Source organism: Condylura cristata, unplaced genomic scaffold (genome assembly GCF_000260355.1).
Source record: "Condylura cristata isolate star-nosed mole 26May11 unplaced genomic scaffold, ConCri1.0 scaffold00013, whole genome shotgun sequence".
NCBI lineage: Eukaryota > Metazoa > Chordata > Mammalia > Eulipotyphla > Talpidae > Condylura > Condylura cristata.
This window is the reverse complement of record NW_004567114.1, coordinates 48878726-48901068: the sequence shown is the minus strand read 5'-3', so window position 1 is coordinate 48901068 and position 22343 is coordinate 48878726. Positions and strand designations below refer to the sequence as shown.

Here is a 22343-nt window from a genome sequence, read left to right as displayed (position 1 = left end):
TTGTCTCAACAGTATTTCTTAAATATTTGATGCAGCACCTGCTGTGAGCTGGCATTGCTAATCTTCCCTTAGAGGGTAGCCCCTTTAAGAACAATCAGGAATGAATGATTGTCTTATTTGTGTGCATTACTATATGTATATATTAAATATACCCCAAAATTTCAGCCATATCCATATTGGCTTACTGTGATGAGAATAAAGTACCCTGTGTAACTTTCAAAAACTGGAAAAATCAACTCCATTAATTATTACTGACATCTTTATTCAGTTACCATTTCTTGAAATAAATATTCACAATCAGGAAAAGATTTAAATTTCAACCCTATCTTACAAGTGTTTTCCATTTTTTAGTTCACATGACCAAAAGGAAGAGGAGGACAAAACTTACTAAGAGAACAAAAACAATTAAACCAAATTGAGATATGTTGATACTAAAGTCTGGCTATGCTTAACATGCATCTCACTGTGCATCCAGATTTAAATGACAAGTATTGAACCATGTAAAATTTGAGGATAATGGATTAACTATGCCAATATCAAGTATTTTATGTTGATTGGTCTCCTTACTACCAAGGTAATGAGGAAGCTTTGAAAGTGACATCTTACTATATGTTTGATCTTGAGAAAAGGGAGATTGACTTCATTTATGTTTAAGATTGTTACTGCTGCTTTCTTGGCATCATTCCACTTTTTAACTATAATGTAACCTCTAGTTACATCCTTTTGTTCCTCCCTAGCACTGTTATAAATACTAAAAAGTTGGCCTTTTCTGCCCTACAGATACTTAAAAACTTCAAAACTAAAGTAACCTTGTAAAGCGAGGTTTAAAAATTTCTTGATTTAGTCACTTTCACAAATCCCTGGGTTCACTCCTGTCATGTAATGTCCCTTCAGTATTAAGGCATTAGGTTCTTCTTTTCACTGGCATCTCATAATGAAAAGGATATTGAAATATAAAACTATCTTAAAAACCACTACTTCCATAATGTGTGGTGATGAAGAAATAGCTGAACCGTGATTACAATTTTAAAAAAATGAAGTACAGCTTATACTTTCTTAAGCAAGAAAAAAAAAATAGAGGAGACTTCAAAGCTTGTCTGTTTTACACAGAGACTATTTACAGAAGTACTTAAATATGCCCAATTAGAACCCAAGTCTAGGTAATGACCCATCTAACACTTTTGAGTGTTTAGCAACCAGGCTAATTATTGCTTGATCCATTCAGTATTGGGAACGATAGTCATAAAGGCAGAAAACTATTCCAGATAACTTTGCCTAAGTCTGAATCGCTATCTGTTCTTCATTCCTCTTTTGCTCCTCTTCTCTATGAACTTAGTTTTTTTCTCTCACCTCTCTGAGAGGTAGGATATTGTCTGGAGTTACCTTTTAGCACTTCTTAGTCAAAATTCAGAACTGGTTTTCTGGTGTGTCCCTTTGGATCCCCTGGTCGCAAATTATCAACACAGGCATATATAAACACACACACACACACACACACACACACATATATATAGTGTATATAAAGAAAGAAAATAAGTACTTGGCCTTACCGATTCCCAAAGAAGTCAAAATTTTTATTTCTGAAGATAGAATAAACACATGATATGGTATCTTTTAAGCTCAAATTCTTCTAAAGGAAAGCTCTGTTAACATATCTGTAAGAAGAGAGTGAATTCGTTTTCTTTTTTGATGACATCGGAAGGATTTTTTTTCATTCTGCCTCATCGTTCTGATATAAAACCTTTCTTCTTGTTCTACTAATTTATACACGTATTTCTGTAAAAGACCCAATGCTTTTATGCGTTTTTCTTCAGATAAGTCAGCAAATACATAGAATGAGACAGAGCAGTAAAGAACATCAAGTTTCTGTCAAAACAGTTCATAAATATTCAGTAGAGCTCTGCAATACGTAGGAAGTTATGAAGATGGCATTAAGATACCAGTAAATCCAAAGAAAACCTATGCTAATCAAGCTATCATATCTTATTATATTTTATTCTTTTATCACTTTATTATCCTTCAATAACATACATATGACCCCCCAAAACTACAGATTGTAACCTGCCATGTGAGAAAGAATTTTCATCTTATCCTGGGTCAGGATTTTCTAACTGGATGTCAGAGTCTCTTAGTAGATCAGAAAGCCCAACCTAGGACTTGGGTTTTAGGGCACTTGCCGCTCGAATAGTCCTCTTAGGTACAGCCATCTCTCCTGGCACTGCTGACACTCTGTGGGAGTGAAGCCTGGCTGCAAAAGGGGGTAGCCAGTAACATTCTCCTGTTCTCAGTAATCACAATGCCATCAAGAAATCTTAAAAACAAACCAAAAAAAGGTTTAGAAAATTCTTTCAGAAATGGCAGGTTTCCAATGGCCTTTGATAAAAACGAATCTTATATTATTGCTAAAAGGGAACTATTTCTGAAAGAAACAAATAGGCATTATAGTCTTTGCTTAAAAAATGTATCCTCTTAAATTGTCTCAGTGTGGGGATGACTTGCAGCACTACTGCCTATTCCTCGTTTGTACCAAACCCTTTCAATCAAAGGAGCACAGAATTCAATGAGTTGAACTGTTAGTACACTGCTGTAGTTAAAAAGTATTTGCTCACCACAGGGAGCCAAGCAGAGGCTACTGACATGCTTGCCTGATGTATGAAAAGACAAATTAGTCCCCCACCCTATCTGCCAGCAGGGTACAATGCCCTGACATGGAAAAGTCAACGCAAACCACTGTATAATATATTTACATTTTTTCCAGTAAATTTCAGAGTTACCAAATCAACTGTGTCTACTGTGCAGATTACATGCATGCTTAGAGAATGTGAAATAAAGTTGAGGAAAGCGGCTGTGAGTTTTAGCTTGACCATTGGGATAGCATTCCTGGCTTTAGTTTGTCATGGAGTTATCAATGGTGGTATTGGGTAGAGAGAGACAGAGAGAAGAGTTGGAACAAAATGCTATTTTCTGAGATAATAAGCAATGTGACAGGAATTCCTTAAGAGTGAAGTTGAGCAAGCCTACAAGAGCCAGGCTGATGGTCTCCTTCAAAGCCAAGGACACAGTGCAATGGTCCTTACATCTGGTTCTTCAATTTAATAAGCAAAGCATAGTTGGTTTGGGGTTGCTGTGGTTTTTTAAACCAAATCACATAAAGTAATTGAATTTACTATAAAATGAAGTTGTTCTCACATAGTGTTTTCTTCTGATTAGTGTGAAGCACATTATCAGAAGGGGGAAAACTACCTGTCCACCATGTGCATCATAATTAATGCTTGGGTATGTGACCAGTGATCAACAGAAAACTAAATTCCTCCATCCTATTAAGTCATCAATAAGAAATTTAGCCAAGAATAATTAAACCTACGTGAAAATTCAGATAATGAGGACATAGGGGATGAAAATGGGAAACTAAGGAACTAATACAGACCTGCTATTGATTAGGTGATGAAACAGTTATGGGGAAAATGCTGCTATCAATTTAAAGAATTCCTTAAAAATCTGTTCTTTCTCAGCATTTATAAAGTCCTATCCTCAGGTAAACTCAGTTGGGATCTGTAGAAGGCAGCACAGCTCCCAATGAATATGACAAATACATTTTGGGAATAAATATAATGTGAAGCTATATCTTAACTCATTTTATAGGTAAATGATGTGTTAATAGTAATGATATAATATTTAAAATATTATCCTAATCAAGCAGAGATCATTTTTTTCTCAGGCCTAACCAGGCTATTAATTCAAGAAACATTTGTATTATCACAAACACACAACACTATGCACAAGACACTAGTCCAACTTCTCATCGGTCAAAACTTTTAGAATAGTTGTAGATAAGTAAGAGCTCATACTGAACTAGAGCTCTATTTTTTCTTCAAGTTGAGATGAATAATGTCTTCTGTTCATCAAGTAAAAAAAAAGAAGAAAAAGAAAAAGAAAACCCAGTCTTGATTTCTACAGTCTGTTTGAGTCACAGAATAGTGACAGGTGAGCTCTAGTTTAACACTACCTTGTCCATCTTCTTAAGAGGAAAAAGAAGACTGAGTAGTTAGAAAATTGGCAAGCTGAAAATTACCCAAGTAGGCTGTACAGCCTTGTTTCTACCCAGTGAGGAGCTGGGTGAACATGAACACTCATTTTATCTTCTCAGGACCATAAATCTTTCACCTATTCAGTAGGGGTATATTGACACTCTTCTCGCTTGAAACTCTTAAAAGAGGTATAAGAAATGTTGAAAGTTATATATCAATGGAAGATAAGATGATAATGACTCAGGTTCATAGTAAACTTCTGTCTACCCAGGTCTGTTTCAGTTTAGTGCATCTGCAAGCCCTTTTCGGCTAGAGTCCAGTGGCAAGTGTACTTGGCCCAGGGAACTGGCAAGGTGGTCTGCCTTCAGCCTCTTCCCTCCATGGTTTTCATTGTTTCCTCTCAAATAAGTGATGCTTAAAGATGATCTGCTGATCCCAGCCTCTCTGACTCATACATACTAAGAAGCAGTAGGTTGAGTCATGCAGGCCTTAACCTAAACTCTACCTCTGCCATTGGTCTTTCTAGTATTCAAGCTCTTCTACTGGGAAGTTGAGTTGGGGATAATCTGACCAGTTCAAGATTACTATGAGGTCAACTCTACAGAAAGTACCTGTCAGAGTGTACATGGCTGCTGCTATGGTTATTGTTGGGTAAGGCACAAAGCACACATCGCTCCTTCTGATGAAAGTGATGCCCAGTGTGAACATACAAACCCTGAAAACTCCTCACCAAGTTACCTATGAGTAGAATGTGCCAGTATGTCTTACCCACAAAAAAAGTAGAGACCATATTTGGTAGTGCTACTTTACAGTTATTCCCCCCTTCATGGTGTTTCACTAGTTTCAAAATTAGACAGTAGAGAGTAAATCTTGCACTCATCCCAGGTCACTGCCTTGCTCAGTCCCAGGAGTGGAGGTCAAGGAAGCGCCATCCATGAGAAACTGTGTGAGTAACTGTGCTGGAACCCAGCGTCCCTCAGAGTGACAGCACAGCCACTTTCAGAATCAAAAAATGGACACTCACAGGCTGAATGAGTGTCCAAGGTCACAGAGCAGGGGAAGAAAATCATCTGCTCTCGCTAAGCCAGGTTAAACTTGCAAGGAGTCTGTGCTTTCCCCTACACAATGTGGTCTTGACTCTACCAGAGGCATCAAGACCATGTTAGGGTCCGATTCTCAGTGTCAGCCTTTCCACACAACGTTAGCCTTGGGGAAGAATCTCCTGAGCTCTTTGCTGTGCTAGAATGTGATTCACTCTTGCTCTGGGTGTGCTAGACTCTTGATATTTTGTGCAAAGTAAATGCTGGGAGATCCAAGCAGATCTGGTTGTGAAGATTGTGGTGTATTCCTCTTTGCTATAAGACTGGCTTCCAGCAATATTCAGCACCCAGCACCCCTAAACAATCTATTCTATCTCCCATCTGTCTTGTGATCTTATCACAATCTGTGGTCTGTGCCAAAAGGCACATTCCAGTATTAAAGACAGAGTTTGAGAAGAGTGACAGACTGACGAAAGTGCTGCAGTTGGACTCCATGTGAGATGAGAGTGCCTGCTCAGTAATCCCCAAACAAAATCACCATTAGGAAATATTAAAACACACATTTTATTAGTTTCATTTAATTTCTTAATTGCTCAAAGTCAGTTTACCCATTTATTGCTGTGTGAAATGCTTAGAGGCAAGGCGCACATTAAAGGGATTATTTCCATGTAATCCCTCCCTCCCAGAGGGTAGGAACTGATCACTTATGAATCCTGATTTACGCTCTGTAACAATATCAAATGGTGGAAATAGTTATTGTAAAATGATATAGTCAGTAGTCAGGTAATACAGTAGGAGAGGGTAATTGAATAGCAAAGAAAAAGTACCTCATTTTCGGTAAAAGTTATGCAAGCCTTTTCAGGAATAGCTATTAACCAAACTGAATTCAGCCTCCCATTTTTCTGCTTATACCTCTGTTAATTGAGAGATGTTGAAGATGTAGCCTGTTAAAATTTTAATCAAGTGGTGTCTGGGAGTAGATGTGATCATTTTACTAGGACTTGGAGTTCTGGGGATAATAATTGCTCTGGGTATTACGCTCTTGAGGACAGTTTGCCCACTGCCAGCCTGCCTTCCTGGAAGGAAAAAGAGAGCCAGCACTGGGGAAGAATTTGAAGGCTGCAAAATACTCTGGAAAGGGAAATGAAGTAGGATGGGCTCTTTGGTAAAGATTGATCAAGAAACTTGCAACAGTCTGAATTTCTGACAGTTTCCAAGGTCTGACAAAGACCTGAAACTCCAGACAATTGAGACCCAATACTGATGGGGAAACACAATACTGATGGGGAAAAGAGCTTATTCTTGTTCTGTCCCTGTCACATAGCTTCCTGTCATAATACTGATGACCCAACTCCATTTTTTTTTAGAAGATTTATTTATTTGTGCATACAGAACCAGGGTATAGGCCAGAGGCTCAGGGGCGGTGAGAGGCTTCACCAGAGACAGAACAGAACAGGTAGATGGATGAAGTACACTGCAGTGGGCGGGTCAGGAGAGGTCTGCCACACCATGTGGTCACCTCCGGGGCAGGCGGGAATCGAACTCATGTGGAAGCAAGCGGCTTTAGATTCTCAATGCTGTGCTTTAACCCGCTGCGCAACCAGGGAGGGCCGACCCAACTCCATTTTTTAGGTACATTATTGCTATTCTTGGGAGGGAGAATTGCAGCATCAGAAGAGGCGAGTTCAGCCCTTAATAATCCTTTGGCCCTTTCACCAGGTACCCGGCCCTGCCATGCCTCTGTCAAATGTTACCGAAATAAGAGTGCCTGCATTTCAGACTGACCCTTTTCTCTTTGAAATCACTTGATCTGCCTTCTTTACCTTCGGCATCAGCCTAATGTAAAGATTATACAAAATAAGACATTTTTAAAAGCCCACACAGAGGTTTGTATTTTATACGATGTAAGGTAAAACAAGCTGATGCCAGCAGAAAAATAAAAAGAGCTGCTTCAGACCCCAACTGACCTCTTTTGTATGGAAAATTCACCATGATTACAGAGCTAATGAGTAATAGTTCATGAAAATATTCCACCTTTGCACCTATTTGTAAGCAGCACTTCCTCCTTTTAAGCTTACAGAGGAAGAGGCTGGTATGTATATACACATCTTGGAAATCTGTACATTGTAAGAATGTTCTTCCTTATTTCTGCTGTTTCTATACAAAACCAAAACCATATCATCCAGTTGATACCAAACATGTGAGTTATTTGACAGGGCAAGGATAAAAGAGCTGAACACACCCACATCTCACAGAATGGTTTGCCTTTACACAAACAGGGTATGGTGACAAAAACCAAATGAACTAAAAAATTGCTAGATATCAGCCTTTTGTGCCCCACTCTGTCTCTGGTGAATCCTCTCACCGCCCCTGTACCTCTGGCTTGTACCCCGTTCTGCATGCATAAGTAAATCTTCAAAAAAAAATTTTTTTGCTAGATAAATACATGTTATAAAAAGCAGCTTCAAAAAAGCTTAAGCTCTTGGGAATGAAGAGTTAGAAGCAGAGTTTTCTAGGGGCCATGTATGTCTCCTGTTCTGCTCAGAATCTACACCATGGTGGTGCTAAACTTGACAAAGGGAAATGGAAAATGTGACCCTTTCTCTCTGACCCTCTCTCTTCTGCCTCTAGGTGGAGCTGACAGGCAGCAGTGTCTTTGATTATGTCCACCCTGGGGACCACGTGGAGATGGCAGAGCAGCTGGGCATGAAGCTCCCGCCTGGGCGGGGTCTCCTCTCGCAGGGCGGCGCTGAGGATGGAGCCAGCTCAGCATCTTCCTCCTCCCAATCCGAGACCCCCGAGCCAGGTGGGAATTGCGATCCCAGCATGCGGGTTGGCGGGCAGGACCTTTGCCCAAAGATTGCATGCAAGTGTGAAGAGACTATAAATGGGTCTAATGGTATTTAACAATTCTGTGCAGCTTTCAGTCCCGTGCAGTAATTAAATAAGGAAGAGATTGGAAAATAAGGGGACATTTTACTAGGTATAATCCAGAGATCTAATTTCAGTTGAACAATATAGAGAAGGTACAAGTTCCTCTAGTTTCTCTTTGAAATCACGGAGGGAAAAGGCTGAGATATGGAAGGCCTTCTTCTTTTTGTAGCATGGCTAAATGTAATGCATTTATTTACTATTCAGCAAAATCTATAGCAGAGACTTTTTGAATATGAGCTAGTGGAGAATTAAAAGTATTAGGGACCTGCAGAAATCTTGGCTTTTTCGCTTTCTTTCTTTTTTTTTTTTTAAAGCATCAGAAGGTACTTGAAAGATGTGAACAGATAAATTAAGGCTAAAAAGAAAACAGAAATGGCTACATTTTAAACTGCCTTTCCACCCACAGTATTTAATTAGATCAATTGTATAGAGGAATGAACAGAGGTGACATTCCTCATTGGGATTCCTTCCAGGACTCTTATAGACTTTGCATTCAGAATGTTCCCATTTTCATTGTGTTGTACTGATGATAATTTAAGTATTAGGGGAAAATCCATTTATAAATTAAACAAAATGACTTGATATCCATCAGTCCCCTAGTTCATCAAGCTGTTCAAACACGGGGAAGATTGGCTGGTCGGCCTGGGTCTTCCGAGAGCGCTGGTAATTAGATCTGCGAAGGATTTATTCTTTGCTGATTGGGGCTTTAAATTAATTGAAGTTCCACATTTGTGGTTTTGTCCTTTTTGTACTTTTTTAGAGGAGATATTTCATATTCTTGTGTGGTGGAGTGCTTGGCCAAGCAGTAGTGGTTTAAATGTTAATTTTTCTCATGAGAAGTTTAAGATTTTTAATGAATCAAGGCCTGATTTGAAGTGCAGAGTTTTATTTGCTTACTTGGGAAATTATTTTTGTCCTCTTTAAAGATGCTTGTACTTTACTTTTGATGTGTTGTTTTAAAGCAAATTTGCAAGACAAAAGCATTCTCTAGGAAGGAACATGGATAATATTAATCTACCTTAAGATTAACATTAAAATAACTCTGCATACTTCCAAGAAAATGCTTTACTTTGGCCCGCCTAGAAGTAATCACAGTGTTTGCCCACACGAAGCAAAAAAGAATTTGCTTCTCTTGGAAGTATTTTAATTCCATATAAAAGCAATCCATTTCTTGATTTCTCTTAACTGTAGCTTACAGGGCATCATTCTGTAGCACTGGTGAGCCCCATGCATGAGAAAAGAGTATTTAAGACTATTCCTTGCCATTTAAAAATGAAAATAATTTTGTTCAGGGCAGAAGTCATATATTCTTATATCATAGCTCACTGGCTTTGCTGAATAGATATGTCACTGAGATAATTGCAACTGCTTTTTAGTCATTAGACAGTTCCTAGCTGGGCCTATTTGGGAAGCAGCACATGAACATCATTTTCTCTTTCACTTGAACTTGGACTCGGGGACCTGTGTTACTTATGACTCTCAAACGTTTAGAGCCATAAGAAACTTCAAATAAACTGAGTCCTTCGAATAGCAGGTTTTGTTTCTCTGAATCTCAAGTTTCGAAGGCTCTTCAACAATCCTGTCATCTAGCCTAGGAAGCCATCTCTCTATGGCAAAACCGGCCAGCGAACTTTCCAGACTGCTGGAACCTGTCCCTGAGAGGAAGCTCACAACCCTATAGGACTGCTCACTCCACCAGGAAATTGTTCCTAACAGAGCCAAATTGGACGCTGCTGCTACTACCCCTCCCCCCCCCCCCCCCCTCCCCCCCACTGACTCAGGCTGTCCCGTCTGGAACCACAACTCACATGTACCCCTCCTTCCCCACCATAACCTCAAGTATGGGAAGTCAGAGCACCAGATCTTCCCAGATCCAACAACCCTGAGCCTACAACTTTTATTCAATAGCATGTTCCTAAGTCCCTCATCACGCTCCTCTGACTGTGCTTCAGCTGGTTGGTGACCCGCTTAAAATGGTTCTGAGAACTGAGTGCAGCCCTCTACATGTGCTCTGAATGAGTAGCACAACGCAGAGGGACTATCACCTTGCTCAGCTCAGACTACTCCCTCATGTTAATGTAGCCTCCATTCGAATTAGGTCCTCCTGGCAGGCAGATCTACTGTTGATGCTTCCCGAGCATGATGTCTCCCCAAACAAGTGTTACGACTTGTCACTTGGAAAATACTTTGATCAGGAGAAAAAAAAATAGCCACAGACAATTCTGCTAGGATATCCTAAATTAGAGTTAAAAGCAGGCTGGCTTAAGATTTAATCTAAAAATACTCATGAATTTCATGCCTGATATGAAGCACCAGGAGATGTAAAACAAGCCTCAGTACACTGTTACAACTCCATCCTCACTTAGAATTAATTCAGCATATTAGAAAGACACATATTTCCTTTAACTGCCAGCACTGTTCTCTCCTTTAAAGTCACTTTGACATTTAACATTGTGATTGAAAGTTTACTTGGGTTTCCGTCCTCTGCCTCCCAGCCTTCCTTGAGCCATCCTGGCTGGTAAAATGGAAAACTCTGCTTTCTTCATTCCTTATCAACTGGGACTCATTAGCTACTGTAGCCTGAGAGTTTCTCTTCCTTGATAGTGTCTCTCTTACCATTAAAGAATGCTAAACTGTCTTTGCCTTGAAAGTCTGTAGTGTGGGTTCTTTTCAATTGTTGACTTAAAAAGGCAATTAGATTGACTGCTCAAATACTGAAAAGCAGCATAGGGTGATACCTATACCTAAATATCTTCACTAATGCAGATCATTGCTCCAAAGGAATTACTTTAAAAGTTCGTGTCAGGCACTACGTCCCAAAGCTGCTTATGTTTCTTAAAAGCTGAAAGAATTTTAACGAGATTTTCTAATTCTTAATAACGTGAAGGAACATTTTTGAAGACTGTTGTTCACTGCATCGTAATCTTTTAAACTCTGATAAAACACAGATTCTTTTTTAAATAGTCATGTAATTTGGTTGGAAAAGGGATATCAATATGGGATTATTATGAAAATGAAGGGGCTGGTAGGTATGGAATTTTCAGAAGCCCTGATGTGTTCAGTGTAGCATTACTAAATGACTGAAATCTAAATAACATTTGGCATTATAATAAAAGGAAGTAAGTGACTAAACCAGCCTAAGAGGCAGTGATACTGCACCATAATAGGAATTCTATTTCTTTGAATTGCCAGCTCAGTGATTGTCCTGTTTTGAACTAGTCTCAAGATAATGAGAGAGAAAAAAAAATCTGTTGACTGGACTGCAAATCCAAATAAATAAATATCTTGTATGTATGCATGTTTATTAATAGTTTATTAAATATGATGTTTCTTTTAGAGAAATCTTAAGGCAGATATAAGAAAAGTAAATAGGTAGCCTTCTTTAAAAAGTTAGGAAGTTAGTGAGTACCTATTCAGGGATTGACCCACACAAATTGCAAGAAAGATGACTGTGCTCTCCAGATTTCTGCAAATTGGAGAGCCCAGAAGCTCTGCAACATGACATTTGTGTGGTTTGCTTTTTGAAGCTCTGCTGTATCTTTTCATTATACAGTAAGTCTGTAATCTTGGAATTGTGAGAGCTATTCCTCTTCTGTTAATAACTTTCAGTGCTATATCTTTTAAATATTTGGAAAGCAGCCCTTTCAAAGGCAACTCCAAAAATCTCCATATTTCAAAAACCTAGTGTGGCACTCTTAGGCTAGCTCATAACATTGTGTTTTATTCCCTCCTCCCTCTTACTAAACCAGATTGATTTTTTTTCCTTTTAATCATGAAATTAATTCTTGCTAATTTTGAAAAAATTCTGAGAAGACAGAAAACAAAAAGTAAAGACCAATTAAAACAGTTTCATATAATATATAGTGGAGTCTGGCTAAAACAAAGTCATACATATTCCCAGTCACCTACTTTTTTACTTCACCCCACAGATAACTTTCCCTGTCATGTTTCTCACTTTAACATACAATTTCCTTCCTGTCTCCAGTTTGTTTCCCACTAGCTAACAATCAGTTCCCAGTTGAAGGACCACTGCCAGCAGTAACATACCTGGGTCCTTCGTTGGAGAGAATTCAGTCAATACAAGAGGTTCTTGCAGCTGATTGAATGGGTGCAAGCTCATAGAGGGAGAAATCAATACTGCACAGGATTTAGACAATTTAGCAAAATGTATGAGACAGTAGTTTGGGGGAAGAATAACCACAGCTGTATGGCTAACCATTGGTTTTCTAAAATACAGCTAAAATACAGGTTATTGTGTTTTAGCTAAAGTTTCAGGCAGCTCTAGCTTTTTGGAGGGGGAAGGGGATTGATAGTGATTGCAGTAGTATGATCATTATGCTATTACACCTACTCTATTCCTGAATATTTTAAAGGCAAACAAAATTGAAGCAGTTGAATACTTGCCTGAATGAAAATAATCTGCATTTTCTACTTAGGCTTCGGTGCTGTGGTAAATCTGATCAACTCTTGATTCTGCAGGAACTCAATTCCTCTGAATTCATTAGACATTTTTCACAATAAGTGATATAGTTAGAGGAACAATTGTTTAGGAGTAACAGTAAAGAATGTAAAAATGTACCTGAGAATTAGATGAATATTTTGTTTCAAACACTGCTCAGATGTCAGATACACCTGCACTTTTATAGGTGAGTTATTTATCATCTAGTATAGGATTGTTTGGAGATGTGGGGTAAACCTTTGTTGTTGTTGTTGTTGTTGTTTTTCCTTTTGGTCAGTAGCTCCAATTGCTTATCAATGAACTGAATTTTTAAGTCAGGCAAAGGAACCATCTTACTAACCCCACATCCAACCCCAGTCCCCAGACAATGTGACTGTATCTACAGCACTTTCTGCTGTACTGCAAATGTCAAACAGAAGGTGTAATGGATTTAATATTAGTGCCGGCCAAGGTGTTGAGGGAGCTGTTAATAATGTCACTCCAGTTATTGATCTGAAGCCTTTAAAAATCAAAGAAAAGTGAGAGATCCCCTACTGGGGAAAGGCACACAGTGACTGGTTTTTATTGCCAATATATTTCTACATATAGAGTGGCAACTTTCTGGAATCACGTTATCACCATTACACTCACATTTTTGGAGTCATTCATTATGGAGTAAGATAGTATCATTGAGACAGCTTGGCTTGCTAATGCTAAAAGATCAGACCAAGTACTTTCAACATAAATAGAGCTTGATAATTTGTGTGGTGACTACAACATTCATAGAAGGTGTCACATTACAGGAAGCTTATTAGCACTAGATTTATTTCTGATGACATTTTTGGATCCACAGGAAGTGTAAAATACAACCATAGTCACTATGATAAGCTGTTCTATATTTTGCCTTTCTAAAACTCAGAACACAAACCATGGAATGTCTCACTTAAGACAGATATAAATTGGTCTTACAATTAGTCTACCTTTTCAGGAAACTGCTAATCCTTCAATCTAAAGAGCAGTTTGTATGCAATGAAACTCCTGCTTTCCATAGCCCCCAACTAATAAATGAAATTAAAATGTATAATTTATGTTGAATGTTTATCAAACTGTAAACACACATTTAATTCCTTTCCATATTCATACAATATAAGCAGAGATAAATCCATCAGATAATGCACCATGGTTATCTCTGAATGATTGAATATGAAATGCACCTCTACTCTAGCGTAGTAATGATCCAGAAAAGTACACGATTACCCCAAACTGGCCTGACTCCTGTTAAAACCCATGTTCAAGCATGTGTGTCAAATCTAATAGGTAAAACACAGCCTAACAAAAACTAATTTCTTAATAACCCAAAGAGGTCAGTCTTTTCCTTAAAAAGTATATATTAAAAATGGTTTGTTTTCCTGAAGTAGGTCATTGTTAGCTTGCAGTGAAATAAAAATTTCCTACCACTCCTGGATAAATATGACACATACACTCCCCAAACCAGCCAGCATATTTACAGAGATCACGGGGCTTTGCCAAATGTTTCTTTTACCTCAGAAAAACTACCATGTGCTCTACCATGTTTTCAGCAGAAAGTAGGCTATTTAAAAATGTCTCCTTTACCTTCTGCTAAACTAAACAAAAACACATGGAATTGCCACAGAGAACAAATCGTTTCCACCACTCCTATGGTATACAAGGGTTAGCACGCTTATTACCTTAATTTGTGTGTGATCATCTTTGTGCTCTAAGAACATTTGAAAAGCAAAATTGTTCTTCTAGGGTCTTGCCTCAGAGGAACAAATAAAAGGTACAATCTGTGGGCCTCGAACAGAGATCAGCCCTCCCAGCCAGCTTACTAGAATATGCAGGTCTAGCATGGGCTTCTTTGGGGCCTGACACTCTGACTCATGAAGTCCATGTGGGTGACTTCCTCAGCTACTGAAGAGCAACCTCCCATTTTACTACGAGAAAGAAGCTGGATCTCGGCATTTTGCAACTGTCTCACCCAAAATTTTGATCATAGTATTTGCAACTCAAAAAAGCATAGTTTTATAGAAATTAATATAGTGCTATATATAGGGTAGCAGTCAGTTTTTTCAATAACAGCACAGACCTCTTATCAAAATACACAATAGGATCACTTAGTTTGTATGTGGTATTTTTTTCTAAACCTTCTATTGAAGGTTTAGAAAATCAATTTTTAAACCCATTATTTTTAACGGCTGTTTTATATAGCTTTCTAGGTCGTAATTTTGACTTCCCTTTACCTATGGTGATAAGGGGGTACATTTCAAAGTTACTGAAATAAAATCCAAAGACAAGTTGTTAATGGGTGACCTGTTCTTCCCCATTTTAAAAATGATGTAGCTATATTTGGATAATTAAAAACTACAGATTCTATTTCCATAACTTTTTCCTTGAAGAAAACACAAGCTATTTGCTTTTAATACATAACAGTGGACAGAGATTTTTATCCCTGTCCAAATTATACCATTCTGAATTCTTCTTCTGTACTCAACAACGGACTTACGGAGGATCAGTTACCTGGCATTGACTGAGCTTTGCAGGGTGCACAGATCAGAAGAGGCAGAACTGGCTGGAAACCATTTCCACCCCTAGTGAGCAATTTACTCATGATTGCTTGGGGAAAATACTGGAAATATTGCTTCTGTGTAAAGTTTGCAACTTCCAGTTGTCAGCTCTTTGCCAAGCAGTTATTCCAGAGGATAGCTTGAAAGCAAGCAGACTCAGGCCACTGTGATAATGGTTGGCACTCACAGACTGCTTTAGTGTATGCAATACACAGAAACTGCTAATTACAGGAGCTAATTCACACCCCACCCCTCTGAGGCAGGTCAGTGTGTAACCTTTATTTTATAGGTGAGGGGGAAATGATGGAAATTCTAAATGGCTTACCCCAAACCACAAAGGTTAGTTTAGTAGCCAAGATTAAAGGGTACAATATTAAAGTTGGAATAAGTGGGCAACCTAGGAACTAGATGGAAAATGAAGATAGGACTCTGGTAGCAATTGAATCAGAAATTTTCTCCAATGAGCTTCAAAAGACCAGAGAAAAATATTACTATTCCCTGATTCATATACTTGCTGGACTTGGACACACATCCAACTGCTGCTTGACTTTTTAGCCAGGAGCTCAGTCAAAGTTATCTCAGCATTTGGCCTCTACTCTGTCAAGTTCTTCCTTTCCGAGCCAGTACCCCAACACAGAGATGAGAGGGAAGAAACTGTGTCTTTTTGTTCTCGCTGTTATTAAATAGTGAATTTTCATTCAGTATCAAGACTCCTTGATAACAGGATTGTTAGACTAGTCAACACCATTAATTGAATATTTGCCATATGTTATACATTATTAAAAGCACATTGGAAACAAAGTGTTCCTTCTAAGAGGCAGGTGTTTAGTGCGCTGCAAGTGCTAAAGATCAGGACCCCACAATGTAGAGTGGGGTGTTATTACATGACAAGTCAATTCTACCAGCAACTTTGTCAGAGATATAGCTCAGGTTTGCAGCCCAGGAACATTGCTTCATTGGGAGCAAATTCCCTCAACTTCCCAGATATACATAGACCATGACTTTGATACATAATGTCAGAGATTGTTTTGTTGGCTCTTTAACTAGAATCTGAATGATGCTGATTGCATGATCCATTCACAGAAATCTTCTGTTCCTGATTTTTAGTTTTCTGGCTCTGTGGGAGTATACTTAATGGGACGTGCCCTCAACAGCTCCCTTCTACATAGTAGGCTGATTTCATGAAATGAAATTCAGGATAGACTAACTTTCGAAAGCTGTATTGACTCAGCTATTTCAACTCCAGAAAAAGCATGTTGCAAGTTCTCTAAGAACATTAATGATGACATTCATGAATGACTTTTGTGTTTTATCTATCTGTCCCAGTTATGAGAATAGGCATGCTTTAAGTGATTTTTTTCTCAAAAGTACCCTAAGTCAATATTAGAAATGGTTAATTAATTGCCCCACACCAGAGAATATAGTGATCCAAATATTCGAATTCAGGACAAGTTTTTTTTTGTTGTTGTTGTGAGCACTTTCCCAAGTCCTCAGAGAGAACACAAGGGGTTAAAGGTGTATATATACCATCAACAAACAGAGAAAACAGAATAGTGCTTCTATGTTCAATCATGCCATATCACAAGTAGTGTAAGAAACCAAGGAGAGATTCAATGATTGGGGGTGACTTTGAAGGAGAGGGGTGACTTGCATGTCCTGTATGCAGATCAACCTTGGCACAAAGGCATAGAGATGTTCTTCCAAAGGACTCATCCAGCATAGCTCAGTAAGAGTGAAATCACTTCATGTGGGAGGTAAGAAAGAGTCCTTACTTTGAAGAAAGGTTTATGTCTCTAGGTAAAGTCAGAACTGGAGTACCAGGGAAATATCTGAGAGAGGTGTGATAAATTCTGACTAGAATGCATTTTATCATTTATAAATACAAAAATAAAAATTTTAATTTGGAAGGATTCTCCCCTAAGGAAGTTGTACAACTAACCACGGACTCCTCCATCCTTTTTACAACTACTAATATTCACTGAATGACAACCAAGTGGCAGACTGTGATAAGTACATTGTATGCATTTCTCATTCATTCCTCACAAATACTATGAGGAAGTTGCCATCATTTACCTCACTTCACAAATGAAGGAACAAAGAAATTTTCTAAGTTTGCAAAAATCCTATAGATTATCCACATATAAAATATAACTTGAACCCAAGAAGTCTAGGAACAGACCACGTCACTAAGTTATTTCTCAACATCCATCTAAAATGATTTAAGCAAATCAATAAAAGTGGCAGGCTATCATGTCAACATAAAAAAAAAATCCTGTTGCATGCCTAGATGCAACCAGAAAAACAAGTCAAGAAAAGAATCCCATTTGCTTTAGTATCAAAAATTTTAGTAATAAACTAAAGAAAGGAAACAAAACACTCACTTAAAGCCATTGCTAAAAGAAACAGAAGACACAAAAAAATTGAAAGATATTTCAATCTCATGGAATAAGTAACATAGTTACTTAGTTACTTCTTCTTTTAACATAGTTAAAAATATCCATCTTACCTAAAGCTATTGGCAGATACAGTGTAATACAAATCAAAATTGTAATGGATTTAAAAGAAATAGATGGCATAATTTTTAAATTTACATGGAAACAAGAACACCAAATAGTCAAAGTGATTTTGACAGAAAAAGAAAGGGAATGGAGGTGGTGGTGCAGCAAGTTAAAGCACAGCACTAAGAATCTAAAGCCATTTCAGCATGAATTCGATCCCTGCCCCAGAGGTGATCCACATGGTGCAGCAGACCTCTCCTGACTTACCCACTGCTTCCCTCAGCAGTGTACTTCGTCAATCTGCCTATTCTGTTCCCCGCTCTGTCTGATGAATCCTCTCACCACCCTTGCACCTCTGGCCTGTACCCCAGTTCTGTATGCATAAATAAAGCTTTTTTTAAAAATCAAAGTAAAAAACAAGGGGAATGGAGATTTCATATTCCCAGACTTCCAACTATATACTAAACCATAGTATTCAAAGCAGCATGGCACTAGAATAAATATAGGCACATGGATCGATGGAATTGAGATCCCATAAATACACCCACATTTATATAGACAATTAATTTATGACAAAGGAGCCAAGCCACAACTGGAAACAAAACTAGGCCGTTCTCATACCATATACAAAAATTCAAAATGGATTAAAGATTTGGATAAAAACAAGAACCTATTACAACAGGCAAGCATTCTGTAACATTGGTCTTAAGGATCTCTCCAGAAACTCAACTCTAAAAGCAAAGAAAATAGAATCCAAAAAACAATATAACACAATAAAAGGAACAAAGAACCAAGTCAAGAAATGAACAGAGTTGCTAAACAGACTCTTGTCCAAAGAAAACATACAATTGGCCAAGAGATGCATGAAAAAAATGCTTAGCATCATTTATCAGGGAGATCCAAATAAAAACTGCAATGAGATACCACCTCACTGCAGTGAAAATTGCCATATAAATACAGAGGGGAGGGAGAGAAAGGAGAAAGGGAGGAAGGAGGAGAGAGAGTGAACAACTTTTGGCAAGAATGTAGACTGGTCCAACTCCTAAGGAAAATAATATGGAGACTTCTTAAAATATTAGAAATAAATATACTATATGATCCAGCAATTCTCTTCCTTGGTATTTATGCAAAGAATACAAAACCTAATTTGGAGGAATATGTAGACTCCTATATTTATTGCAGCACTATGTATAGTAGCTAGGTTATGGAAACAACTTAAAAGTGTCCAATGACTTGACTAAGAAATACAATACATATACAGGATGGAATACTATTCTGCTATAAAAAATATTTTTTTAGCAGAAGAGAAGTCAAGGGAAGTGGGGAGGGAACATATAGTATAAGGGTAGGATGTAGTGATACACAGTTGAGGGGTTGTGAACCTATTCCTCTGAATCAAGTACCGTGCTATAAATCAATAATCAAAATGAATGCAATATTTAACCTCTACCTGGCACTACCCAATATGGGTGAAGGGGTGTTCTCCATTGTTTCCAGTGTGTTCTGACTGTTAAAATAGTCTTCTGGATAGTATAGTGACAAGGGTCAGCAAGTAACTTGTGCTCACTGAACTGAAAGCCTGATCCTTTATTTTTTCAAAAATGTGGGGAATGGACTAACAAGAACAGACTGGCAGAAAAAGAAACCATCCAAGAGGACATTTCTTTAACCCAGAAGTGAGTGAGTAGACTTTGAGAAGAATTATATGTAGAATGGCCTTGCAAAAGAAAAACTTATTTGAATTTAAGGTAATAAAAAGAAAAAGGTAAAAAAAAAAAAACCTTGTAAAAACCTTGTGATCAGTCTTTAACCAGACACTAATAGACACTAATAATTATTATTCTACAAATTACACAAGTCTGAAGCCTTTACATGATTAGAATTGATGACACCATCTGTCCACTCTCACCTTTTTATCAGTTGGTAATAAAATCTGGAAAATTTTGAAAATTACAAAGTTTCATATGCTGTTGATCATGAAATATTAAATATTAATTCCCTTAGGGTTCAAAGCCATTTCTTACAGCTTATTAAAGTACATCATGTGCCTCTGGTAAAAGAGGCAAAATGTCAGTCTACCTCAAGTTTATCCATTCCTCATAAACATTAGTAAGAACAATGGTAAATTTGATGGCTCATGAAGAAAACTGGCTCTGGCATCTCTCTATTAAGCAGAACAAGAGTTGATGTTGGAAAAGGATCAAAAGTATCTATTCATTCACCCATTACTATTAGTTAAAGAGATAGAAACTGATTTAAATGATAATATAAAAATAAATTGTAAGTAATGGAAAAATACTTTCCATTTCACAGAATATACAAGCATAACTATAACACAAGTTTGGTGGTCTAAATACATAAAACCTTCTTTCATTCATTTCTAATGATATGTACATAGGTAACATTTAGCTTTAGATCCTGGGTTCTGGGGCTGGTCAAAACGAACCTAAAGAATTCCTGTTGCAACATGACAGAGGTTTCTACTACATAAAGAAGAAGTCTGTTTTTCCATCAATTTGTGATGGATCAGTTAGATTACTCTGCTTTCTAAAATGCACAGCTGATCAGGTCCTAAGCCAGTACTTCCAAAATACATTCTTCACCATAACTTTCTCTGGAAGCAAGTGCCCTCAGTTAAAGGGCAGAGGCAAGCACTTCACAGCGCACCATCTTACTGCAAGCTGGCACAAACTTAATGAAGATTTGAAATTCATGTCATCAGCACATCTATTTATGTTACTTTCCCCCTACCTTCCCTTACACACTATTGACCCTTCCCCCTCCTCCTCTTAACCTCAGAAACCTCACTTTGTTTATTAGTGTCCACTAGTTTTCATAAAACTGTTTTGTCAACAGTCCACTGTATAAACCCCCAGGATTTATCTTTGGCACTATGACTTGCTTTAACTACACATAATTCCCTTAAACTTTCCATTTTGCTGTGAATGGAAACATTTCATCTTTCCTAATGCATCAATAACTACATTTATTCTTTTAGCCAGTAATTTATTTGACTACAGGAAACTTTCGTGAGCGGAAAAATTCCTACTCACACCTCACGAACACATGAGTAAGCACAAGACCTTGTTTCTGCTCACCCTGTCATTTCTCCCCATCCACGCTAGTTGGGTCACAGATCACTCAGCTCACAAGTTAAATGACCCAATTCCTCTGGAGGCTCTCCCAGTTGTCTCTCATCAGTCCTCGATGTGCCTTTTAACCTTTCCTAAAAGTGAACTCCTAGATGAATCTAATAATTAAATCAACGTTTTAAAATAAGACCAGTCAGCTCCAAGTTTCAGACTTTTTAGAGCAGCTCTGGCTTTGCTTGGTCTAGTCAACATTCTGCTTTCACCCTATCCACTTTATTCTTTACTTACATAGGTAAAATACAGAAGCCTCTGCTCTCCCACCTACCTTAGCAATATACCCATAGATTCTGGCATAAGGATAGGATTTCAGCCACCCCGAACTCTCTACATTGCTCACCTTCATTGAGTAAAGGCCAACAAATTATCACTGGTTGTAAATTCACCTGCTTGTGTCAGAGTGGTGGGGCAGGAGAAACAGTGTGGTGGTGATAAGTTACTAGGCTTTGTGCTCTGATTTCTATCAACTTAATTGCATTACTCATTTCTTGTTCTATAAATCTGTAGTCTGATTACCTTTCTGGTTACTGTAGTAACTGGAAGTTAACAACATATGAAGATGATAGCCCTACCCAAATTATAGGGTATACTCTACACAGTTGGTATAACAGATGCAGATATACAAATGCCCAGAGTCTTACAACCACCTCCAGATTGTCACTTACTAGAAATGTGACTCATGCAGGTAAATTAACATATAAGTGCCTCTGTTTCCTCATTATAAAATCTTAGTGCTGTGGTATAGAGAATGGAGTAAGAATCAGCACCTGCTGGTTTTAACTACAAATGAATTTGTGTATTAACGTACCTAAGACCATTGTGAGCTAATGTCTAAAAACTTACACCATAATATCTAACACCATATAATTGTATAGAGAATATTGTCAGTATTGCTCATTCTTCTGAGTTAAGCATTCTCTTATTACCAAAGTTATCCATTATGGAAAGGCCGGCAAAGAAATAGGGGACAAGAAATTAACTTTGGTGCCCACATACTTGAATTTGGGCATCACTGACACCATGTTCCAACTGTCTGACTTGAAGGACCCAAATTCTACATGGATCATGGTCCACAAAAATTATTTCTGAAAACACAGACACATAAACACACATCCACACTTTTTTTTTTTTTTCAAAATAGACTCCATTTATGGAGAAAGACTCCCTTAGAAAATCTATCAATTCCCTTCTTCCTCCCTCTATAATGTCAGATTCTGTTTTTTAGATTCACATTTTTTTGTATACTCAGTTTTCTTAAAGCTTAATAGAGAGACAGAATTCTTATTCTCACAGATCCTTTCCACTGTTTCTAGGTTTTGCACACCAAGCCTGTGACTTCCCCTTTTGGGAGGCTCAGTTGGAGGCAGCCCGTTCCATTGTGACACAGAACATAGTGTTGGTGTCCAAGGGTTTACCACTCACAGCCTGGCCTGGCCTATTAAAATGTGTTGTACATCCAGCCTGGTGATTGAGCTGGCACACAGAGCGCATACGAAGTGCTTAGCTAGTATTTCCCCTTTCCCTCTGGCTTGGTCATTGTGACATGGCCACAGGTTATGGTCCACAAGAGACTAAGCTAGTGGTACAGAATCGGATGTGAGGTCTCCACAGACTAAGGTTTTTTTTTACTAGCAAATCAGCCTTTGTGCACCCTTCTGATCTGTGTTGAAG

General features: G+C 38.1%; 1 protein-coding gene across 1 annotated transcript in view; it reads left to right on the top strand.

Annotated features, from left to right (window-relative positions):
* The window catches only part of NPAS3 (neuronal PAS domain protein 3), an 821118-nt gene that overhangs the window by 691239 nt on the left and 107536 nt on the right, over positions 1–22343 (top strand). Inside the window, exon 6 of the mRNA XM_012724628.1 lies at positions 7700–7874. Within this exon, the coding sequence (XP_012580082.1) occupies positions 7700–7874 (175 nt within the window). The remainder of the gene's footprint in view (positions 1–7699; positions 7875–22343) is intronic.